This window comes from Macaca thibetana, chromosome 19, assembly GCF_024542745.1.
Source record: "Macaca thibetana thibetana isolate TM-01 chromosome 19, ASM2454274v1, whole genome shotgun sequence".
Lineage (NCBI taxonomy): Eukaryota > Metazoa > Chordata > Mammalia > Primates > Cercopithecidae > Macaca > Macaca thibetana.
The window spans coordinates 7,553,534-7,573,822 of NC_065596.1; the positions used below are offsets into that span (position 1 = coordinate 7,553,534).

General features: G+C 52.7%; 2 protein-coding genes across 2 annotated transcripts in view; both read left to right on the top strand.

Moving 5' to 3' along the window:
- Positions 1-15,209: 15,209 nt before the first annotated feature.
- CPAMD8 (C3 and PZP like alpha-2-macroglobulin domain containing 8) overlaps positions 15,210-20,289 on the top strand; it is a 119,832-nt gene continuing 114,752 nt past the window's right edge. The window contains exons 1-2 of the mRNA XM_050769895.1: positions 15,210-15,336; positions 19,681-19,832. Coding sequence (XP_050625852.1) covers positions 15,245-15,336; positions 19,681-19,832 — 244 coding nt within the window. The 5' untranslated portion in view covers positions 15,210-15,244. The remainder of the gene's footprint in view (positions 15,337-19,680; positions 19,833-20,289) is intronic.
- The window catches only part of SMIM7 (small integral membrane protein 7), a 357,382-nt gene continuing 356,729 nt past the window's right edge, over positions 19,637-20,289 (top strand). The window contains exon 1 of the mRNA XM_050769888.1: positions 19,637-19,640. The gene's annotated coding sequence lies outside the window, so the exon portion shown is untranslated. The remainder of the gene's footprint in view (positions 19,641-20,289) is intronic.

Genomic DNA, 20,289 nt, shown 5'->3' on the forward strand with positions numbered 1-20,289 from the left:
TTATTTTTCGTGGAGATGAGATCTCACTATGTTGCCCAGGCTGGTCTCGAACTCCTGTCCTCAAAGTGCTCCTCCCACCTCAGCCTCCCACAGTGCTGGGGTTTCAGGCATGAGCCACTGCGCCCAGCCTCGTGTGACTTTTAAAAGCATTTTAGTCGGGCGCGGTGGCTCATGCCTGTAATCCCAGCACTTTGGGAGGCCGAGGTGGGCGGATCACGAGGTCAGGAGATCAAGAACTTCCCGGCTAACACAGTGAAACCCCGTCTCTACTAAAAATACAAAAAAAAAAAAAAAAAAAAAAAAAAAAAAAGCCAGGTGTGGTGGCGGGTGCCTGTAGTCCCAGCTACTCAGGAGGCTGAGGCAGGAGAATGGTGTGAACCCGGGAGGCGGAGCTTGCAGTGAGCTGAGATCGTGCCACTGTACTCCAGCAATGGCGACAGAGCGAGACTCCGTCTCAAAAAAAAAAAAAATAATAAAATAAATAAATAAAAGCATTTAATCATAGCATGGTATGGGAGTGTTCATTAACGGCATTTTGTCTCTTTTCTTCTTGTTGTTTGATTAAAAATGACTCATGTGTGTTCCCGCTGAAAAGGACCCTGGAGGTGATCCAAACACCCCCCACGCCCCTGCTCCACGCACACAGGCGGCTCTGGCCGAGTCGCAGCCTCCAGAACCCCCTCCACCCTTGCACTGTGTTTCCTCAACAACCAAGCCTGGGAACATTCCCAAAAGGGTCCAGGAAGCAGCTCACTCAGCAGATGTTTGGTGATTTCAGAAAACAAAAGGGTCAGCAGGTCACGTCCATCAGCTCCCTGAAGAGTCCTGCAGGATCGCGCCTGCTGCGTGTCCTGGCACAGCTCACATTACGACAACACAGACTTTCCATCTTTACTGTCCTTTTAATCACTTCTGCAGGGGGATAGCTCAACTTACAAACCACATAAATATTTTCCTTTCGGCACCAAACTTTCCCCTGGGGAGCTGGAAGCCCAGCTGGGGTCTTTTTGTCTCTGGCCTCCGGGTCCAGGGCTGACCTGGGATAAGAGCATTTGTACCAGTCTCCTGGAGTTTCAGCGAGAGGTACTGGCAGGTTTCAGGGACAGGAGGCTGTTAAGACTGTCACCCTCCACATCTGGTGTGAGAGACCACAGGATAGGAGAAGGCAGACGTGGAGTTCTGAGGCAGGTATGTGGACCCTGGCAGTTGCTGAACCAAAGTACGCCTGCAATCATAAAGCCAATTAAGATGTTTGTTAAAGCGGCTGGGCATGGTGGCTCACACCTGTAATGCCAGCGCTTTGGGAGGCCGAGGCAGGTGGATCATTTGAGGCCAGGAGTTCGAGACCAGCCTGGCCAACATGGTGAAACTCCATCTCCAGTAAAATACAAAAATTAACCAGTATAGTGGTGCATGCCTGTGATCCCATCTACTCAGGAGACTGAGGCATGAGAATCGCTTGGACCTGGGAGGCAGAGGTTACAGTGAGCCAAGATTGCGCCACTGCACTCCAGCCTGGGAGACAGAGGGAGATTCTGTCTCAAAGAAAGAAAAGAAAAGAGAGAAAACAGCTGCGTGCAATGCGTCTTATAAATCAAATAAAACAAGCACACAATAGAATATTCAATTAAGGAAATTGTCTATCATTGGTAACATTGATGAAATCAGTTTCAGGGGAGTGATAGGAGGGAGAGAAACGGCCTGATTGGAAAGAAATGAAGGGGGAACGGGAGGAGATAACTTGGAGAACTTAAGACCAAGACCAGAAAAACAAAGCAGACGCATACAAAAATCAAATAAGGCTGGGTGCAGTGGCTCATGTCTGTAATCCCGGCACTTGGGGAGGCTCAGGAGGGAGGATCTCTTGAGCCCTGGAGTTTGAGGCCAGCCTGGGCAACATAGCTAGACCTTGTCTTTATAAAAAAAATAAAAATTATCTGGGTGGGCTGTGTGCAATCGCTCACGCCTGTAATCCCAGCACTTTGGGAGGCTGAGGCGGGCAGATCACAAGGTCAGGAGATCGAGACCATCCTGGCTAACACGGTGAAACCCGTTTCTACTAAAAATACAAAAAATTAGCCGAGCGTGATGGCGGGCGCCTGTAGTCCCAGCTACTTGGGAGGTGGAGGCAGGAGAATGGTGTGAACCTGGGAGGCAGAGCTTGCAGCAAACCGAGATCACACCACTGTACTCCAGCCTGAGCGACAGAGCAACACTCCATCTTAAAAAAAAAAAAAAAGGTAGCTGGGTGTGGTGGTGCTCAACTGTAACCCAGCTACTTGGGAGACTGAGGCAGGAGGATCGCTTGAGCCCAGGAAATGAAGACTGCAGTGAGCTGTGATCACGCCACTGCACTCCAGCCTGGGTGACAGTGAGATCCTGTCTGAAAAACAAAACATAAAAAACCCCCCAAAATCACAAAAGAAGCTAGTCACGAAACACCACATAATGTGAGATTCCATTGATATGAAATGCCCAGAACAGACAAATCCAGAGTCAGGAAGCTGCCAGGGGCTTTTGGGGAGTGACCGCTAATGGGGATGGGGTCTCCTTTTGGGGGGATGAAATGTTCTAGAGTGAGATAGAAGAGATGACGGTTGCACCAGTTTAAGTATACTAAAATCTATTGATTAAATCAATAGTAAATCTATTGAACTGAACACTTTCATTGGGTCAACTTTGTGGTATGTAAATTATACCCCAATTATACTCCCAAAAGAAGATGGCTGGAGGAGGGGCAGCGTGGGTGCCCTCCAGAGACGAAGCTTATTGGAGCCCTGGCAGGTGAGGGGCTGCTGGCTGGGGAGACGGGAATGAGCCAGCTGAGCTCGTAGGGCAGTGAGAGTCCAAGTCCTGGGGTAGGGCAGGGATGGCAGAGGCTGTGGGCTGGATAGGGCCCTGGAATGGCGAGGGAGCCTCAGAAGATCTGCATGAACAAGTGATGAAACAAATCTTCTCCTGCAAACCCCCCTTCCCCCACCCCGCCACCATGCCCCAGCAGGAGCCGGCCCCTCCCTCCCACTCCCAGGCTGCCTGGCCCCAGGGTCCCTAGGCTGCTGTTTATGGAACATGGACTAGGTCCAGGCTCAGGGCTGGCCTTACATTCCTGGGTTCCCGTCCTCATCGGTGCCCTGTGGAGTTAGCCCTGCTGTCAGAGTTTCTAGAACGCACCTGTTTGGAACTGATCTGCCGAAATATTGGGAGCCACTGAGGGCTGGGCCAGCCTCCAGCACCTGGTATGGCGAGGGTGGTGTCTGTAGACACTTGGTGATGGGAGGAAAGAAGGGAAGGAAGTGGTCCCCTTACCTGGGGGCTATGTCCCTTTCTACCTCACCTGGGGGATCTCTACACCTGTCCACTTCACCTGGGAGATTTCTATACCTGTCCACCTCATCTGGGGGATTTCTATGCCTGTCCATCTCACCTGGGGAATTTCTATGCCTTTCCACCTCACCTGGGGGATTTCTATCCCTGTCCACCTCACCTGGGAGATTTCTACACCTGTCCGCCTCACCTGGGGGATTTCTACACCTGTCCACTTCGCCTGGGGGCTATTTGTGCCTGTCCCCCTCACCTGGGAGCTGTCTACCTCCTATCTCGTCTAGGAGGCCATGCACCTACCCATCTTATCTGGAGGGCCATGCCCCGGTCCACCCTACTCAGGTGCTGTCTACACCTGTTCACTTCATCTTGGGGGTTGTCTGCCTCATTTGGGGATTACCTATACCTGCCTACCTCACCGCGGCAGGCCATGTACCCACTCAGCTCACCTGGCGGGCCATGTGCCTGCTCGCCTCACTCAGGGGCTGTCCACACCTGGGTTGGACAGGCCTTTGACCAGAGTGGCCATCTCCAGGCTTAGCTCCAGTAGACAGAGTCCTCTTGTGGGGCTGGACGAGGCCACCCCCAGGGAGTTAGAAGGTAGCGAGCCCCCTCCCCAGCCCCCAGCGTGTGCCTGGAGTTGCTGGCAGCCTGGTGGCTCCTGAGCTTCTGCCCGGTCCAGGTTGTGTCCGGAACATTTCTGGCACTGAGCTGGCACCTTCTCCAGGACAGATGCTGCTGGCGGAGCCGAGGCGGGCCAGGGCGTTCACTGTGGTGTTTTTATTTCCAGCCTGCTTGCCCAGAAGGCAGAGCTTGCCAGGGTGCCTACTGGGGCTGAATCGTGTCTGGGCCTCAGTTTTCTCTTCTTTCCTTTCTTTCTTTCTTTCTTTTTTTTTTTTTTTTTTTTATGTCACCCAGGCTGGAGTGCAGTGGCACAATCTTGGCTCACTGCAACCTCCACCTCCGGGATTCAAGTGATTCTCATGCCTCAACCTCCTGAGTAGCTGGGATTATAGGTGACCACCACCACGCCCAGCTAATTTTTGTATTTTCAGTAGAGATGGGGTTTTGCCATGTTGGCCAGGCTGGTCTTGAATTCCTGACCTCAAGTGATTCTCCTTCCTGAGCCTCCCAAAGTGCTGGGATTACAGGCTTGAGCCACCGCACCTGGCCATGGCCTCTGTTTTCTTATCCCAGTGCTGTCCCAGGCCCCATTCCTGCTCTCATGTCATGGGAGCCTCTAAAAAGGAATGGTTGGGCAGAGATGCTGCCTAAGAGACAAGAGACGGTGCCGGCCACCAGGCCCCGGGGCCTGGGAGTGTCTGCCGCAGAGCTGCACTGAGGGCTCGGGTGCAGGTAAAAAGGGCTGCAGGCAGCACCTCCACCCTCCTCCCTGGACAGACGCACACACCCCTGCCCCTCTCCCTGACACCCCTGCCCGACTCCCTGCCTTCTGCCTGTGCTCACCCTGTAGGGACACAGTGAGATGAGTGACTGTAGCTAGCTCCCAGGTGAGGGGGGTGGGGACATAGCCCCCAGGAGGGTATGGGTAATTCCTAGGTGAGGCAGATGGGTGCGTGGTCCTCAGGAGGGATGGGTAGGTGTACACAGCCCCCAGGCAAGATGGACCAGTGTAGATAGCCTCCAAATGAGGTGGGCAGAGACATGGCCCTCCAGGTGAGGTGGGTGGGTACATGGACCCTGGGTGAGGTGGGCGGCTGTGGCCAGCCCCCAGATAAGATGGGCAGGTATGGACACAGTTCTCAGGTGAGGTGGGTAGGTGCAGACAGCTCCCAGGTGAGGTGGGCAGGTATGGACACAGTCCCCAGGTGAGATGGGCAGCTATGGACACAGCCCCCAGGTGAGATGGGCAGGTGTGGATACAGCCCCCAGGTGAGATGGGCAGGTATGGACACAGCCCTCAGGTGAGATGGGCAGGTGTGAACAACCCCCAGATGAGGTGGGCAGGTGTGAACAGTCCCCAGGTGAGATGGGCAAGTATGGTCACAGCCTCCAGGTGAGGTGGGCAGATGTAGACAGTCCCCAGGTGAGATGGACAGGTATGGACATAGCACCCAGGTGAGGTGGGCAGATGTGGACATAGCACCCAGGTGAGGTGGGCAGGTGTGAACAGCCCCCGCGTGAGGTGCTCAGGCATAAACAGGCCCCAGACAAGACAGACAGGCAGAGAGAGCCTCCAGGTAAGGTAGACAGAGACACGGCTCCCCAGGTGAGTTGGGCAGGTGCAGACAGACGCCAGGTGAGCTGGGCAGGTGCAGACTTCACAAGCATGAATTCAGAGGTGTAGTCACCCAGCTGAGGGAACAGCCCAGAAGGGGCTTCACCATGGCGAAGCTGCTAGAAGGAGCCAGAAAGATAGGAAGAAGCCCTTTTGGTGCAAAGGGCGGATCACTGACTGGCCTCCGAGGGCGGCCTTCAGGGGACGTCTGGGGCACGCCCTGGGAACAGTGGGGCTGTGACGGCGCCTCAAGGCTGTCTGGGGCCAGATGATCAGAGGCCATTGTCTTTGCTCAGACTCAGGGTCCAGGCAGGACAGAGCCACTCAGGGTGGTTGAGGCAAAAACTCGGCAAACTGGGGTTTTAGGGAAGTGATTCCGGAGTTGTGAGGCTGAAGCTTCTTTCTAGAAGCGCGGTCAGAGCTTGGACCAGCTGTGAGTTCATCTCCAAGGAGCTGCACATTCCCAAGGTCACCCTGATGCTGACCCTAGAGCCTAACACACTGGTCCCGCCCGGCCGGGGACCATCTGCCCTGTGCTGTCCCCCGACGGCCTGCGTTCACTCCCCGCCTCGAGGACACAAGGCAGGGTTCACAGGGCAAGGAAACCTGGCTTGAACTCTGGTCCCCACACCCCTAGAGGGCCCGTGGCAGCCCGAGACTCCTTTGCCTTCCTCCCGGCTTGGTGCTACTTGGAGCGGGCACGATCTCCTTCCTGCCACAGGGCTATGTGGCACATTGCTTGTGCTCGGAGCGGTGTTTGGGGCAGCTGGCGTCTCCAAACCCCAGAGAGGTCTGAGTCCAAGAGGTCAAGCCCAAGGGCACTTCAGGTCACGTTGTCCCAGACATAGACCTTTCCGAGGCCTCTTCCTCCATGGAAAGTCCCAGGCCTGCATCCTGTTAAACTGCCCCATCCCTTTTTTTAAATTTATTTTTTATTTAAAAAAATTTTTTTGAGACCAAGTTTTGTTCTTGTTGCCCAGGCTGGAGTGCTGTAGCGCGATCTCGGCTCACCGCAACCTCCGCCTCCCGGGTTCAAGCGATTCTCCTGCCTCAGCCTCCCAAGTAGCTGGAATTACAGGCATGTGCTACCAGGCCGGGCTAATTTTGTATTTTTAGTAGAGATGGGGTTTCTCCATGTTGGTCAGGCTGATCTCGAACTCCCGACTTCAGATGATCCTCCCGCCCTCGGCCTCCCAAAGTGCTGGGATTATAGGCATGAGCCGCGGCACTCAGCCTTTTTTTTTTTTTTTTTTAGAGAGACAGGGTCTTGCTCTGTCATTCAGGCTGGAGCACAGTGGTGCAACCATAGCTCACTGCATCTTCAAACTCCTAGGCTCAAGGAATTCTCCTGCCTCAGCCTCTTGAATAGCTGGGACTTGCTGGGGCAGATCCCAGATGTCCCCCTAAAAGCCACTTTTGGAGGCCACTCAGAGCCAACACATACAGCTAATTTTTCTTTTTTCTTTGTTTCTTTGTTTTTTTTTTTTTCCCCAAGATGGAGTCTCTCACTCAGGCTGGAGTGCAGTGGCGCAATCTTGACTCACTGCAACCTCGCCTCCCAGGTTCAAGAGATTCTTCTGCCTCAGCCTCCCAAGTAGCTGGGATTACAGGCTTCTGCCACCACACCTGGGAAATTTTTGTATTTTTGTTAGCAATGGGATTTCGCCACGTTGGCCAGGCTGGTCTCGAACTTCTGACCTCAAGTGATCTGCCTGCACTGGCCTCCCAAAGTGCTGGGATTACAGGGGTGAGCCACCACATCTGGCCAAATTTTTTAATTTTTGTAGAATGAAGTTTCACTATAATGCCCAGGCTGGTCTTGAACTCCTGGCCTCAAGTGATCGTCCCACTTCGACCTCCCAAGGTGCTGAGATTATAGGTGTGAGCCACAGTGCCTGGCCCAATTTTTGTGTTTCAGTGTACATGTTTGTTTTTCTAAATAGATGTATAGTTGGTCCTGAAGAATGATGGCGTTAGGGGTGCTGAACCTCCACTGAGTTGAAAATCCGTGCATAACTTTTGATTCCCCCAAAACTTAACTATTAATAGCCTACTGTGGACCGGAAGTCAACAGATAATGTAAACGATCAATTAACGCATATTTTGTATGATCTATATATTATATATCATATTCTGACAATAAAGCGAAGTAGAGAAAATAAATACGTTATTAAGAAAATAATTCCTGCCTCACTCCTGGCAGGTGTCATTGCATATTTTGGCTGGGCGCAGAGGCTCATGCCTATAATCCCAGCACTTTGGCAGGCCGAGGTGGGCAGATCACCTGAGGTCAGGAGTTCAAGACCAGCCTGGGCAACACAGAGAAACCCTGTCTCTACTAAAAATACAAAAAATTACCTGGATGTGGTGGTGCGTGCCTGTAATCCCAGCTACTTGGGAGGCTGAGGCAGAGAATCGCTTGAACTCGGGAGACGAAGGTTGCGGTGAGCCGAGATTGCGCCACTGCACTCCAACCTGGGCAACAGAGCAAGACTCCATTAAAAAAAACAAAAAACAAAAAATGATGCTGAGTGAGAGAAGGCAGACACAAAAGCGCACATAGTGTACGATTCCATTTATATGAAATGTCCTGGACAGGCATGGCCTGATCTCCCGCTGACCCTAGGAACCCTGTGGGGGGCACTGTGCTAGAAGACCCAGACCCCTGCAGACCATCGGGCTGTCTGTCCGTCTTCAGCCCTGACATCCAATCTCCTGGGCACCTGGCAGGCACAGGCACATGCTGGCTAAGTGGGAGAAAAAATGCCCACTGGGCCAGGCGCAGTGGTTCATGCCTGTAATCCCAGCACTTTGGGATGCCGAGGTGGGCAGATCACTTGAGGTCAGGAGTTCAAGAACAGCCTGGCCAACATGGTGAAACCTCATCTCTATTTAAAAAACAAACAAACAAACAAACAAACAAACCCAAAAAATTAGCTGGGCGTGGTGGTATGTGCCTGTAATCCCAGCTACTCGGGAGGCTGAGGCACGAGAATCGCTTGAACCCGGGTGGCAGAGGTTGGCAGTGAGCCGAGATGGTGCTACTGCACTCCAGCCTGGGCAATAGGGCGAGACTTTGTCTCAATTAAAAGATAAAAGAAAAGAAAGAAAAGAAAAACGCCCACTGACAACAGGACACTCTTTGTGATCTTCCTCATCCACCATCCAAACTGCAAAACTGCCCATCCTAGGCATGTTTGAAGATGTTTAACAACCATTTATCGTGGGGCTAATGCAGCCGGTTCCACCCTCACGAAACACAGGCATCCCTAAAAATGACCTCACACTGCAAATTCACACACACAATCAAACCACAGGGCTCATGGGAAAATGGGTCAGGGCACAACCATCCAAATGTCACCAATGACACCTAAAAAACATAGGCACCTACTAAAAATGGTAGTGCCATTGTATAAATGTTAAACGGTTATGAATTTCAAGAATATGGCCGGGCGCGATGCCTCACGCCTGTATAATCCCAGCACTTTGGGAGGCGGGTGGATCGCTTGAGTCCAGAAGTTGGAGACCAGCTTGGGTAAGATGGCAAAACCCTGTCTCTACTAAAAATACAAAAAAAAAAAAATTAGCCGGGCATGGTGATACACGCCTGTGGTCTCAGCTACTCCGGAGGCTGAGGCAGGAGGATCACTTGAGCCTGGGATGTTGAGGCTGCAGTGAGCCCTGATCGTGCCACTGCACACCAGCCTGGACAACACAGTGAGAACCCATCTCAAAAAAAAAAAAAGATTACACAAATAACGGTATCAACCTTGGAAAAGACCCAAGGCTCGCTTGTGAACCTGGGCGTGGGGAGGTGGCAGCCTGTGAAGGGCTGGGAGGAGATAATCTGAAATCAGGCGGCATATTGTAACCTCAGACAGGGACGGGGTGGCTCCCGGCATACAGCAAGGCACTGAGGGAGCACATAGATGCTGGAGAGGGTGCACGTGTGGTTTTGTGCATTCCTAAGTGGCTGCGGTCAGCCAGGTGCATTCGTACCCAATGTTTCTTGCAGACAAAAATCTCACATAAGCGAACACAACATTTGATTTTATGCTCAAATCATTCCTAACGCATCCATCGTGTCAGAACACATCTGTGCTTTCAAAACAAGTGATAAAGTGGAATTGACTGTACTCCGCCCATGGGTAATTTCAACCTACTGGCGTGAAGTGATTAAACACAGAGTAAGGACGAGATGTGTGTTATTACAGAGTATTTTCACCACGCATCACCTCAAGAGTACAGAGAACTGTAAAATGTAGTAACATGAAGAAGTGATGAGTTGTGAGCACTTCCAGCGCCTTTGCTATTTATTTTTTTATTTGCGACAGTCTCACTCTGTCGTCCAGGTTGGAGTGCAGTGGCGTGATCTCAGTTCACTGCAACCTCTGACTCCTGGGTTCAAGCGATTCCCTTGCCTTAACTTCCTGAATAGTTGAGATTACAGGCATGCACCACCAAACCTGGCTAATTTTTTGTATTTTTAGGAGAGATGAGGTTTCACCATGTTGGTCAGGTTGGTCTCAAACTCCTGGCTTCAAATAATCTGCCCACTTTGGCCTCCCAAACTGCCGGGATTACAGGCATGAGCCACCTTGCCCAGCCATATTTTTAATACACGTTGAGCATCTCTAATCTGAAAATCCAAATTCCACAAATGCTCCAAAATTTAAAAATTTTCAGTGCCAACATGATGCTCAAAGGAAACACTCACTAGAACATTTCAGATTTCAGATTTTCAGATTAAAGATACTCTGGGCACGATGGCTCATGCCTGTAAACCCAGCACTTTAGGAGGCTGAAGCAGGTGGCTCACTTCAGCTCAGAAGTTCGAGACTAGCCTGAGCAACATGGAGAAACCCTGTCTCTAGAAAAATACAAAAATTAGCCAAATGTGGTGGCATGTGCCTATAGTCCTAGCTACTTGGGAGGCTGAAGTGGGAGGATTGCTTGAACCCAGGAGGTGAAGGTTGCAGTGAGCCAATATCGCACCACTGCACTGCAGCCTAGGCAACAGAACCAGACTCTCTCTCTCTCTCTCTCTCTCACAAACACACACGCACACAATACTCTACCAGTAAGTATAATGTAAATATCCCCAAATCTGAAATATTAAAAATCTGGAACATTTCTTGCACTTGCACTGACCATTTTGGAAAGTGCATTTTAGATTAGGCATTTTTTCTTTTTTTTGAGACAGGGTCTGGCTCTGTTGCCCAGGCTGGAGCGCAGTGGCCCATTCTTGGCTCACTGCAACCTTCACCTTCCTGATTCAAGTGATTCTTATGCCTTAGCCTCCCAAGCAGCTGGAATTACAGGTACCTGCCATGACACCCAGCTAATTTTTGTATTTTGTAGAGACGGGTTTTCACCATGTTAGTCAGGCTGGTCTCGAACTCCTGACCTCAAGTGATTCACCCACCTTGGCCTTCCAAAGTGCTGGGATTACAGGCATGAGCCACTGCACCCAGCCGATAATGCATTTTGGCTACTCAACCTGTATAATGTGTTTCATTGCAAATCTGTATAATTTAGTTTTTGGTGATGGCTTTGTTAACTCAGGCTTGTATAATTTATGGAACAGTATCAACTGACTCTTCTAAGCAGCGAGCTGAGCCTTCTCCTGTGTGCTGGTGAGGCAGTAATCTGTGTGAGGAGTGCCCGCTTTGAGCCAGGGGCTGGGGCCAGCAGCAAACGGGGGGCTCACATCCCAAAGAAGACAGACAGGAAGCAGATGTATACGGAATAATAAGACCATGCTCCGTGCTTTGTGTACCATGCACTCAAACTGGATGACCAGGCCATGCTAGTGATCTCACTGACTCCTGTTCACCCATCATCTAAATCAAGGGTCTCCAACCCCTGGGCCACAGACTGACACCGGTCTGATATTGGATGAGTAAGCAAAGCTTCACCTATATTTATAGCCTCTCCCCATTGCTCACTTTATCTCCCAAGCTCCACCCCCTGTCAGATCAGCAGCAGCATTAGATTCTCACAGAAGCCCAAACCCTATTGCAAACTGCGCATGTGAGGGATCTATGTTGTGTGCTCCTTAGGAGAATCTAATGCCTGGTGATCTGCCACCGTCTCCCATTAGGCCGGGCGCAGTGGCTCAGGCCTGTAATCCCAGGACTTTGGGAGGCTGAGGCGGGCGGATCACACAAGGTCAGGAGTTCGAGATCAGCCTGGCCAACATGGCAAAACCCTGTCTCTACTAAAAACAAAAAAATTAGCGGGGCGTGGTGGCGGGTGCTTGTAATCCCAGCTACTCAGAAGGCTGAGGCTGGAGAATGGCTTGAACCCAGGAGGTGGAGGTTGCAGTGAGCTGAGATCACGCCATTGCACTCCAGCCTGTGTGACAGAGCGAGACTTTGTTTAAAAAAAAAAAAAAAAGGCCGGGTGCCATGGCTCACGCCTGTAACCCCAGCACTTTGGGAGGCTGAGGCGGGCAGATCACGAGGTCAGGAGATCGACAACATCTTGGCTAACACGGTGAAACCCTGTCTCTACTAAAAATACAAAAAATTAGCTGGGCATGGTGGCAGGCGCCTGTAGTCCCACCTACTTGGGAGACTGAGGCAGGAGAATGGCATGAACCCGAGAGGCAGAGCTTGCAGTGAGCTGAGGTCGTGCCACTACACTCCAGCCTGGGCTACAGAGCAAGACTCTGTCTCAAAAAAAAAAAAAAAAAAAAAAAAAAAAAAAAAAGGAGTATGAGATGGCCAAATATACAACATGTGACATTGGGTAGGTGAGATCTACAGTTTAGTGCTCACCTATTCTCACACAATGAGGGGAGGAGGACCCTGTACACCGTACGAGGTCACACAGGGGTTGCACTTAGGAGCACAATGAACAACCACGGGCTGTGGGAAGCAGGCTTTGTAGTAACAAGAGGGTGAGGCGGCTCCTGGTTCTCCTGGGAGGATATGATTGGCTTGTTTCTTTCTTTCTTTTTTTTTGAGATGGAGTCTCGCTCTGTCACCCAGGCTGGAGTGTAGTGGCGCAATCTCAGCTCACTGCAAACTCCACCTCCCGGGTTCAAGCGATTCTCCTGCCTCAGCCTCCCGAGTAGCTGGGATTACAGGTTTGCACCACCACACCCGGCTAATTTTTGTATTTTTAGTGGAGACGGGTTTTCACCATGTTGGCCAGGCTGGTCTCGAACTCCTGGCCTCAGGTGATCCACCCGCCTCGGCTTCCCAAAGTGCTGGGATACAGGCATGAGCCACTGTGCCTGGCCATGGCTTGTTTCAATAACTTCTCAGCAGCTAGGGAAGTGAAGTCTGTGGCTGATGGGTGGGGTACAGCTGGTCTGGTTGCTTGGTGAGACAGCCAGGTGGAGAGCAACTTCTCTTGCCAGGCAGGGGGCACATTTGGCGAGAGTAGCTGAACAGTTGGTCAGGACATCGTGGTCCTGTGTGGCTCAACCATGCCAAGGCAGCACTGACATTTTAGACCTTACAACACAGACAGGCAGGAAAGGCACCTCAGGGCTAACCCTGAAGGTGGAGAAGAGCGGCCGGTCTTGTGATCCCACAGGGAAGTGCATCCCAGGCAGAGGGAACAGCTGGCACCTCAGCCCAAGATGGTGGTGGTGGTGGGTGGGTGGGGGTCTGATGTATCTCAAAGGCCAGTGTGGCCAGAGCCCAATGGTCAAGGAGGAAGTGGAGGGGTCAAAGGCTGGCCTGGAGGCTGAGGAGTGGAGGTTGGCTTAGGTAGGAGTTAGAATTGGCCTGGAGGGGTGGCAGGGGGCAAATTTCTTGGTGCTAAATTTTTGCACCTCCATGTGAGTTTAGCAGCCTGCTTGGGGTTGGCCTGGTCTGAGCTTGGAGGTAGGCAGCAACTCCTCCTCTTCGGGCAGGAGCGACAGCTACTCAATCCACTCCGGCCCCTGCATGCGTGCACACACCCACACACATCCACACACCATCATCAGTTACATCCCCTCTGCTTGTGTGCTCAGTGGCAGCAGGTACTGTATGTCCCCGGGTCCTCACCGCCCAATCCAGGGCTTGGTGCTGCCTGAGTGATCAGTGCTGGGTCCAAAGGCCGTGGACAGGGCTGAGAAGCCCCCAGAGGACCCACATCTCTAGGGGCAGGGAGGGGGCAAGAGAAGCTTCCCTCGAATTTCCTGGAACGATCAGGAATTTGTCTGGCGAAGGAGGCAGGTAGAGGAAGACAGAGCTTAGGCAGAAGCAGGCAGTGGAGTGAGAACAAGGTGTTGGAGGAACTGGGCTGAGGTCTCTGCCATCAAAGCCAGAGTTTGGATTTCGTCTCAATAAACGGGAAGCCCTGGCTGGATGTGGTGGCTCACACCTGTAATCCTAGCACTCTGGGAGGCTGAGGAGGGAGGATCATTTGAGCCCAGAGTTCAAGACCAGCCTGGGCAACACAGTGCAACTCCGTTTCTAAAAATATATACATATAAAAATTAGCTGGGTGTGGGCTTGCACCTGTAGTCCCGGCTACTCTCCAGGAGTTTGAGGCTGCAGTGAGCTGTGACTGCGCCACTAAATTCCTGCCTGGGCAACAGAGAAAAATTCTGGTCTCAAAACATAAAAATAAAACATAAAATAAACAGGGAGCCCCGAGGATTCCTGGCAGGAGGAGGTGTGGTCAGCACTGGAATTTTAGGAGGGCAGCCGGTAGCTGGGGGAAGGGGGCTCCACATTGGAGGGAGAGGGTCCAGGACTGGGACATGGTATAGGATGTGCCGCCTGCCAGTGGGACCTAGGACAGCAGGACCATCGCTGAAGTGGCCACACGGGGAGGGGCAGGAGGGGACACCCTGCTCTTGGAGAGAAAGGAGGTGCCCATCCATCCCTGCTGTATGGGAGGGGAAGGGGGACTCTGAGGCCCAGAGAGAGAGGGGACAGGCCCAAGGGATTTGTGGACATTGGGGGTAGGGGAGAGGGGAGATGAGAGGACAGATAGGGGCCTGGGGCAGATGTGGGTCTGGAAGGTTCGATCCCTGGCTAGACTGTTTCCCCAAAGGATCCTCTGCTCCTCGGGCTGCACGCACTGTACTGGGCACCAGATACAGGCCAGGGCCTGGGGCACAGCCGCCCCTGTGGGATGGAGGTTGCAGGCGGCGTCCAGACCGAGCGGCCCCTGGGGAGGTGTGGGCCCGGGGAGGGGGCCATAAGGCGGGTGGCTGGGGAGGGAGGGGGCGAGAGGCCAGGGAAGGGGCAGGTTCCAAGTGGACGCTGGGTGGAGAGGAGAGGGCGGTTGGGGGTCGGGTCCGAGGCGGGGCTGGTGGGGACGGGGGAATCCGGGGGCGAATCCGGGTAGGGGGCGAGGAGGCGGGTTCGGAATTGGGCAGGGCCCGGGTGGGTCGGGGAGTAAGTGGGGGGACGATCGCGGGAAGGGATCGGGGCGGGTCAGGGTCCGGAGATGGGCGGAGCAGGCGTCCCAGGAGGGTGCGCCCAGGAGTGGGGCGAGCGGGGCGAGCTGGGCGGGCCCGGAGACGAGGCGGGTCCGGGGAGGGGGCTGGCCCGGGGCTGCCCCAGCTTGGCCGGGCGCAGAGCGGGGCGCATGGCGCCGGGCGCACTGCGCGGGGGCTGCGAACAAAGGGCCCCCGGCGGCGGCGCGAGGACGGCCGCGCTCGGACCCTGGCCCTGGCCCAGCCCTGGCCCGGCCCCCTCCCCAGGCGCAGCCCACCCCCGGAGCCGAAAAATGAGCTGCGCCCTGCTCTGGCCGTTGCTCCCGCTCCTGCTCCTACTGCTGTCGGCGCGGGACGGCGTGCGCGCCGCGCAGCCTCAGGCCCCGTGAGTATCCCCGGCGACAGAGGAGGTCGGTCGCCTTCTGGGGTGGGGGTCGTAGGGACTGGCTCAGAGGGTCGCAGCGACTTACCCAAGGCCACACAGCCTCCGCGCTGGGCTGGACCTGGCCTCTTGTTCCCGAATCGTCTTGGGGAGGGGGCGCCCTAAAGTTTCCAAAGTGACTGTGGAGGTACAGGGACTTCCAAAAGCTAAAGGCGCTGAGGTCAGCTCCCCCCGCCCCACCTCGACCCCTTCGTGTGACCCGGGCTGTCATCTTGGGTGGCGATTTCCAGTTGTCCAAGGCATGAAGGTAAGAGGCACGTCTTGGCTGAGAAGTGGGAGGAGAGTGGGAACGGGCAGTTTCCCGTGGGTGGGCGTGGTGAGGGGGGAGAAAATGTTTGTTTTGCTTCTACATTTTTCTAGAGGTTTGCTTGCAGGCTCCTGGTGGGTTGATGGCGGGGAGAAGGTGAATTAACTAGCTGCTGGGGAGAACTCCTAAGTTGGCTTCACAGAGAATATTTCTAAACCTGGCAAGTTCTGGTGAGCTCTGCAGGGCTGTGGGTTCAGGGGGGCTGCCTTGGTCTGCACAAGCCCAGCCTTTTAGTCCAGCTGGGCGTTTAGGAGGCAGCTTGTTCAAGCAGCCCTTGTTTAGGAGTCTCCAGAAAGCTGGTAAGCAGTGAGACTAGGTGGGTGTCGTTATTTGCTGTGAGTACCTGGTCCTTGCTGGTTACAGTTTTAAAAGCAAGACAGTCTACTGCGCTCTGAGCATCCAGACTTTCCTCTCCTAGGCTTTGTGAAATAGGAACCCTGCAAATTTTCATCCTGATGCTTCTTTCAAAGCTGACATCCCTTAGAATAGTGGTTCTAAGCCCTGGGGTGGGGGTGGGGTGGGGATTTCTGTCTCCCTGAGGCCATTGGGAAATGTCTGGAGTTGTCACAAATAGGGGGAGGCATTTGGTGTTGGCGTCAAGTGAGCGCAGGTCAGGAATGCTGGTAAACAGCTTTGGATGCGCAGGTCAGCTTCCACCACAAGGAATGACACGGCCCCACATGACAGACCTTGGGTCCAATGACAGACCCTGCCTTATAAAGAGGTGTTTTTAAATTTTTTATTTTTTTATTTTTGAGACGGAGTTTTACTCTTATTGCCCAGGGTGGAGTGCAATGGCATGATCTCGGCTCATTGCAGCCTCCACCTCCCAGGTTCAAATGACTCTCCTGCCTCAGCCTCCCGAGTAGCTGGGATTACAAGCATGTGCCGCCACACCCGGCTAATTTTTTGTATTTTTTTAGTAGAGATGGAGTTTCTCCATGTTGGCCAGGCTGTTCTGGAACTCCTGACCTCAGGTGATCCACCCACCTCGGCCTCCCAAAGTGCTCGGATTACAGGGTGAGTCACTGTGCCTGGCCCGTTGGAGAATTTTAAACAGTTCTCCAGGGCGTTTGCCTCTGACTAAAGTCACCCTGGGATCTTACCATCTGTTAAGTGACATGGAATCCCTGTACTGACAGACACACTGGGGAAGAAACGTCCCCAAATGACCGACCTGGGATTCCAGAGTAGCTGGCCTCTAAACCAGGGGCATGGTTCACCCAGCCCAAAGGATCCCGTCTTAGGAATAGCTCTGGATGCCCACTTCTGTGACCTGAGAGATTTTTGTGTGAGGAATTTCTGATCCCAGAAAGCAGCATAGCTTTGCAGTTGTAAGAGCAATTCTGTCTACACTGACCCGGACATCACTTTCCCCAATCTGGGACCTTCTGAGACCAGCAGGATGAGAAGCCAGTGTTGGCCCAGATGCTAGGGGTGGGTCAGGTGTGATAGTGAATGGCTGGCAGGCATCCCAACAGCTGGAAACAGCCGCAACTTCTGAATGGCAGGGAAACATAATTTGGTGATGTCAGGTTCTCTGGGCAGTTGGAAGTAGACTCAAACCCATATTGTTAGGACTTTCAAAGGTGACGAAGCAAAATGAACACTTATTCCTCATTCTGTCTTCTATACTCACCACGTACTATATGTGAGGCTAAGCTCTAGGGATCTGCTGGGAGCCAGACAGAAAGAGTATGTCCCTTCTAAAGGATGCCACATTCCTGTGCTAGAGCTGGACAGGACACCTACAAACCCAGGGTAATTGCGTGTCCTGGTCAGTGCTGGAGTTATGTAATACACAGCACACACCTAGGGTCTTGCAAACTCCAGTTGGTCCTAGAGTTGGACAGCACATGTGTGATCCCAGGGGACTGAACTCTGGTAATTATTCAAGGCAGATGGAGCACACTATGATCACAGGGTCAGTGCCCACTGTGGCCAGGGCTGCAGTAAACAACCCAAACCCATTGTTCGTGTGCATGAAACAACACAAACCCACTGCGTCTTTTGAGATACAAAATTTGTAATGATGTTTTCATGAAGTTTGGTTTATCATGAGTTATTTTATGGATAGTTTTGGTATCTTACCCAAGAAATCTTTGCCTAATCTAAGCACGCAATGACTTTCTCCTTTGTTATCTTCTAGTGCTTCTACAAGTTTTACTTCTTCAATTTAGATCTGTTACTAAGATTAACTTTGAGTTAATCTAATTGCATGATGTGAGGTAATGGTCTCAATTCACGTGGTCTCAATGCACGTGGATGTTGGGTTGTTCTAGAGACACTATTGAGGCCAGGTACAGTGGGCCTGTAATCCCAGCACTTTGGGAGGCCAAGGCGGCCAGATGACTTGAGGTCAGGAGTTCAAGACAAGCCTGGCCAACATGGTGGAACCCTGTCTCTACGAAAAATACAAAAATTAGCCAGGTGTGGTGGCACACTCCTGTAGTCCCAGCTACTCTGGAGGCTGAGGCAGGAGAGTCCCTTGAACCTTAGAGTTGGAGGGTACAGTGAGCTGAGATCACATCACTGCACTCCAGCCTAGACAACAGAGCAAGATTCAGTCTCAATTAAAAATAAATAAATAAATAAAAAATATTGAAATGAAAATGTCTCCTAATCTCATTGCATGGTCCAGTTTTCCTCTTTACCCTCTTTTCTTCGGATTTCCATCATGCTCCATGGTTGCAATTGTGGTGCCTTTGCTATAATGCTCTTGGTGATTGTGGGGACACTGTAAGCATTTCATGAGGTTACATGGCCTTTGTAATTTTCCATGGAAGTCTGCAGATACTGGGAGACAGGAGCTCAGGTGGGGAGGACCTGGGTCCTCAGGTCATGTCCCTTAAGGACACCCCAGCACCCTCTTCTGCTCAGCTGTGTGATCTGGTGCATGTTCCTATCCTTCTGAAGCATCAACTTCCCATTGGGAAAGTGGGGGTAATGCCTCCCTTCCAGAGGTGACTTCATAGTCAATCAGAAGATTTTAGGAAAGAGACGCCTGCCTTGATTCCATCGTTTTCAGAATTTTTTCTGTTTGAGACCCTATAGTTTGTTCTCAGGGTTTGTTCTTAAAATGAATGTTGCAAAGAAGCCCTTTGCTTCTTTTTATCAGGTTCTGGAGTCTGGCTGCCTGAGTTAGAATCCTGGTCTGTCACTGTTGGGGCTAGTGACTTGACTTCTCCAGGGTTTCCTTTCTCTCTGAATGGGGCTGATGTCAGTACTTCTCATGATGGTGGGGGCGGGGGTGCACTGTGAGGATAAAGTGGGATCCTGCTGGTTACCTGACTTGTGGAGGAGAGTATTTCAGACAGTGGGCATGACATGTGCAAAGGTCCTGGGCCAGATGGGCCGGGCATGGTGGCTCACGCCTGTAATCCCAGAACTTTGGGAGGCTAAGGAGAGTGGATCATTTGAGGTCAGGAGTTTGAGATCATCCTGGCCAACATGGCAAAACCCTGTCTCTACTAAAAAGACAAAAATCAGCCAGGCTTGGTGAGAGACACCTGTAATCCCAGCTACTCGGGAGACTGAAGCACGAGAATCCCTTGAACCTGGGAGGCGGGGGTTGCAGTGAGCCGAGATCACGCCACTGCACTCCAGCCTGGGGGACAGAGCAAGTCTGTCTCCAGAAACAAAACAAAAACAAACAAACAAACAAAGGTCCGGGGGCAGAAGGAAGTAGCTGAGCAAACAGCCTGGAGGCTGGAATACAGAGAGTAAGAGGGGATGTGTGATGCTGAAAAATCCAGTGAGGCCAGATTCTTACCCAGCATGGGGACTTCAGAGGTGAATGAGCCAATCCCTGGCCTCAAGAACTAATGTGGGGGGAACAAACTCCTAGAGCATCAGTGCCAGCCAGGTGTGGTCAGGAAAAGGCAGGAGTCTGCTGCGGGGAGAGCCCTGACCTAGCCGTGGTGGCAGCGAGGCCAGGGGGCTGCGGGTGAGAACTTTACCTCGGATCTCCTTTCCTACAGGGGTTACCTGATTGCAGCTCCCTCTGTTTTTCGTGCGGGCGTGGAGGAAGTCATCAGCGTGACCATCTTTAACTCCCCATGGGAAGTCATAGTCCAGGCTCAGCTGGTGGCCCAGGGTGAGCCGGTGGTGCGGAGCCAGGGAGCCATCCTGGGTAGGTCCCTTGGGTGCCGGACCAGGACTTCCCCATCTTTTGCAAAGTGGAGCCACTTGCTGGCCTTCAGGACTGGGACAGTGTGGGTGTTGCTTTGCTTCCCTTCTGCCCTAAATCCCCAGGGGCACAAGAGGGAGGGAGGGAGGGAGGACAGGTTGCAATCTCCTCATTCTACAGATGGAGAGAGTAAGGCCCAGAAAGGGCAGTTCAGCTCACAGTTCCTCAGCAGCCCTTGTTGTGTGGGTGCAGATCTGGGCAGAGTGGGGGCACCCACCTGTGTCAGCTTTGACCAGAGGTGGGACAGGGGACCTGGAGGAGATCACGTGACTCCCTCTGACCTTTTGTTGGGTTTCCAGCACACCTGAACCATTAGACTCAGACCTGGACTCACAGGCCTGTTACTAAGTGCAGCTCAGGCCCTCAGCCAGTCTCTCCCCCTCACTCCTTGGTCAAATTC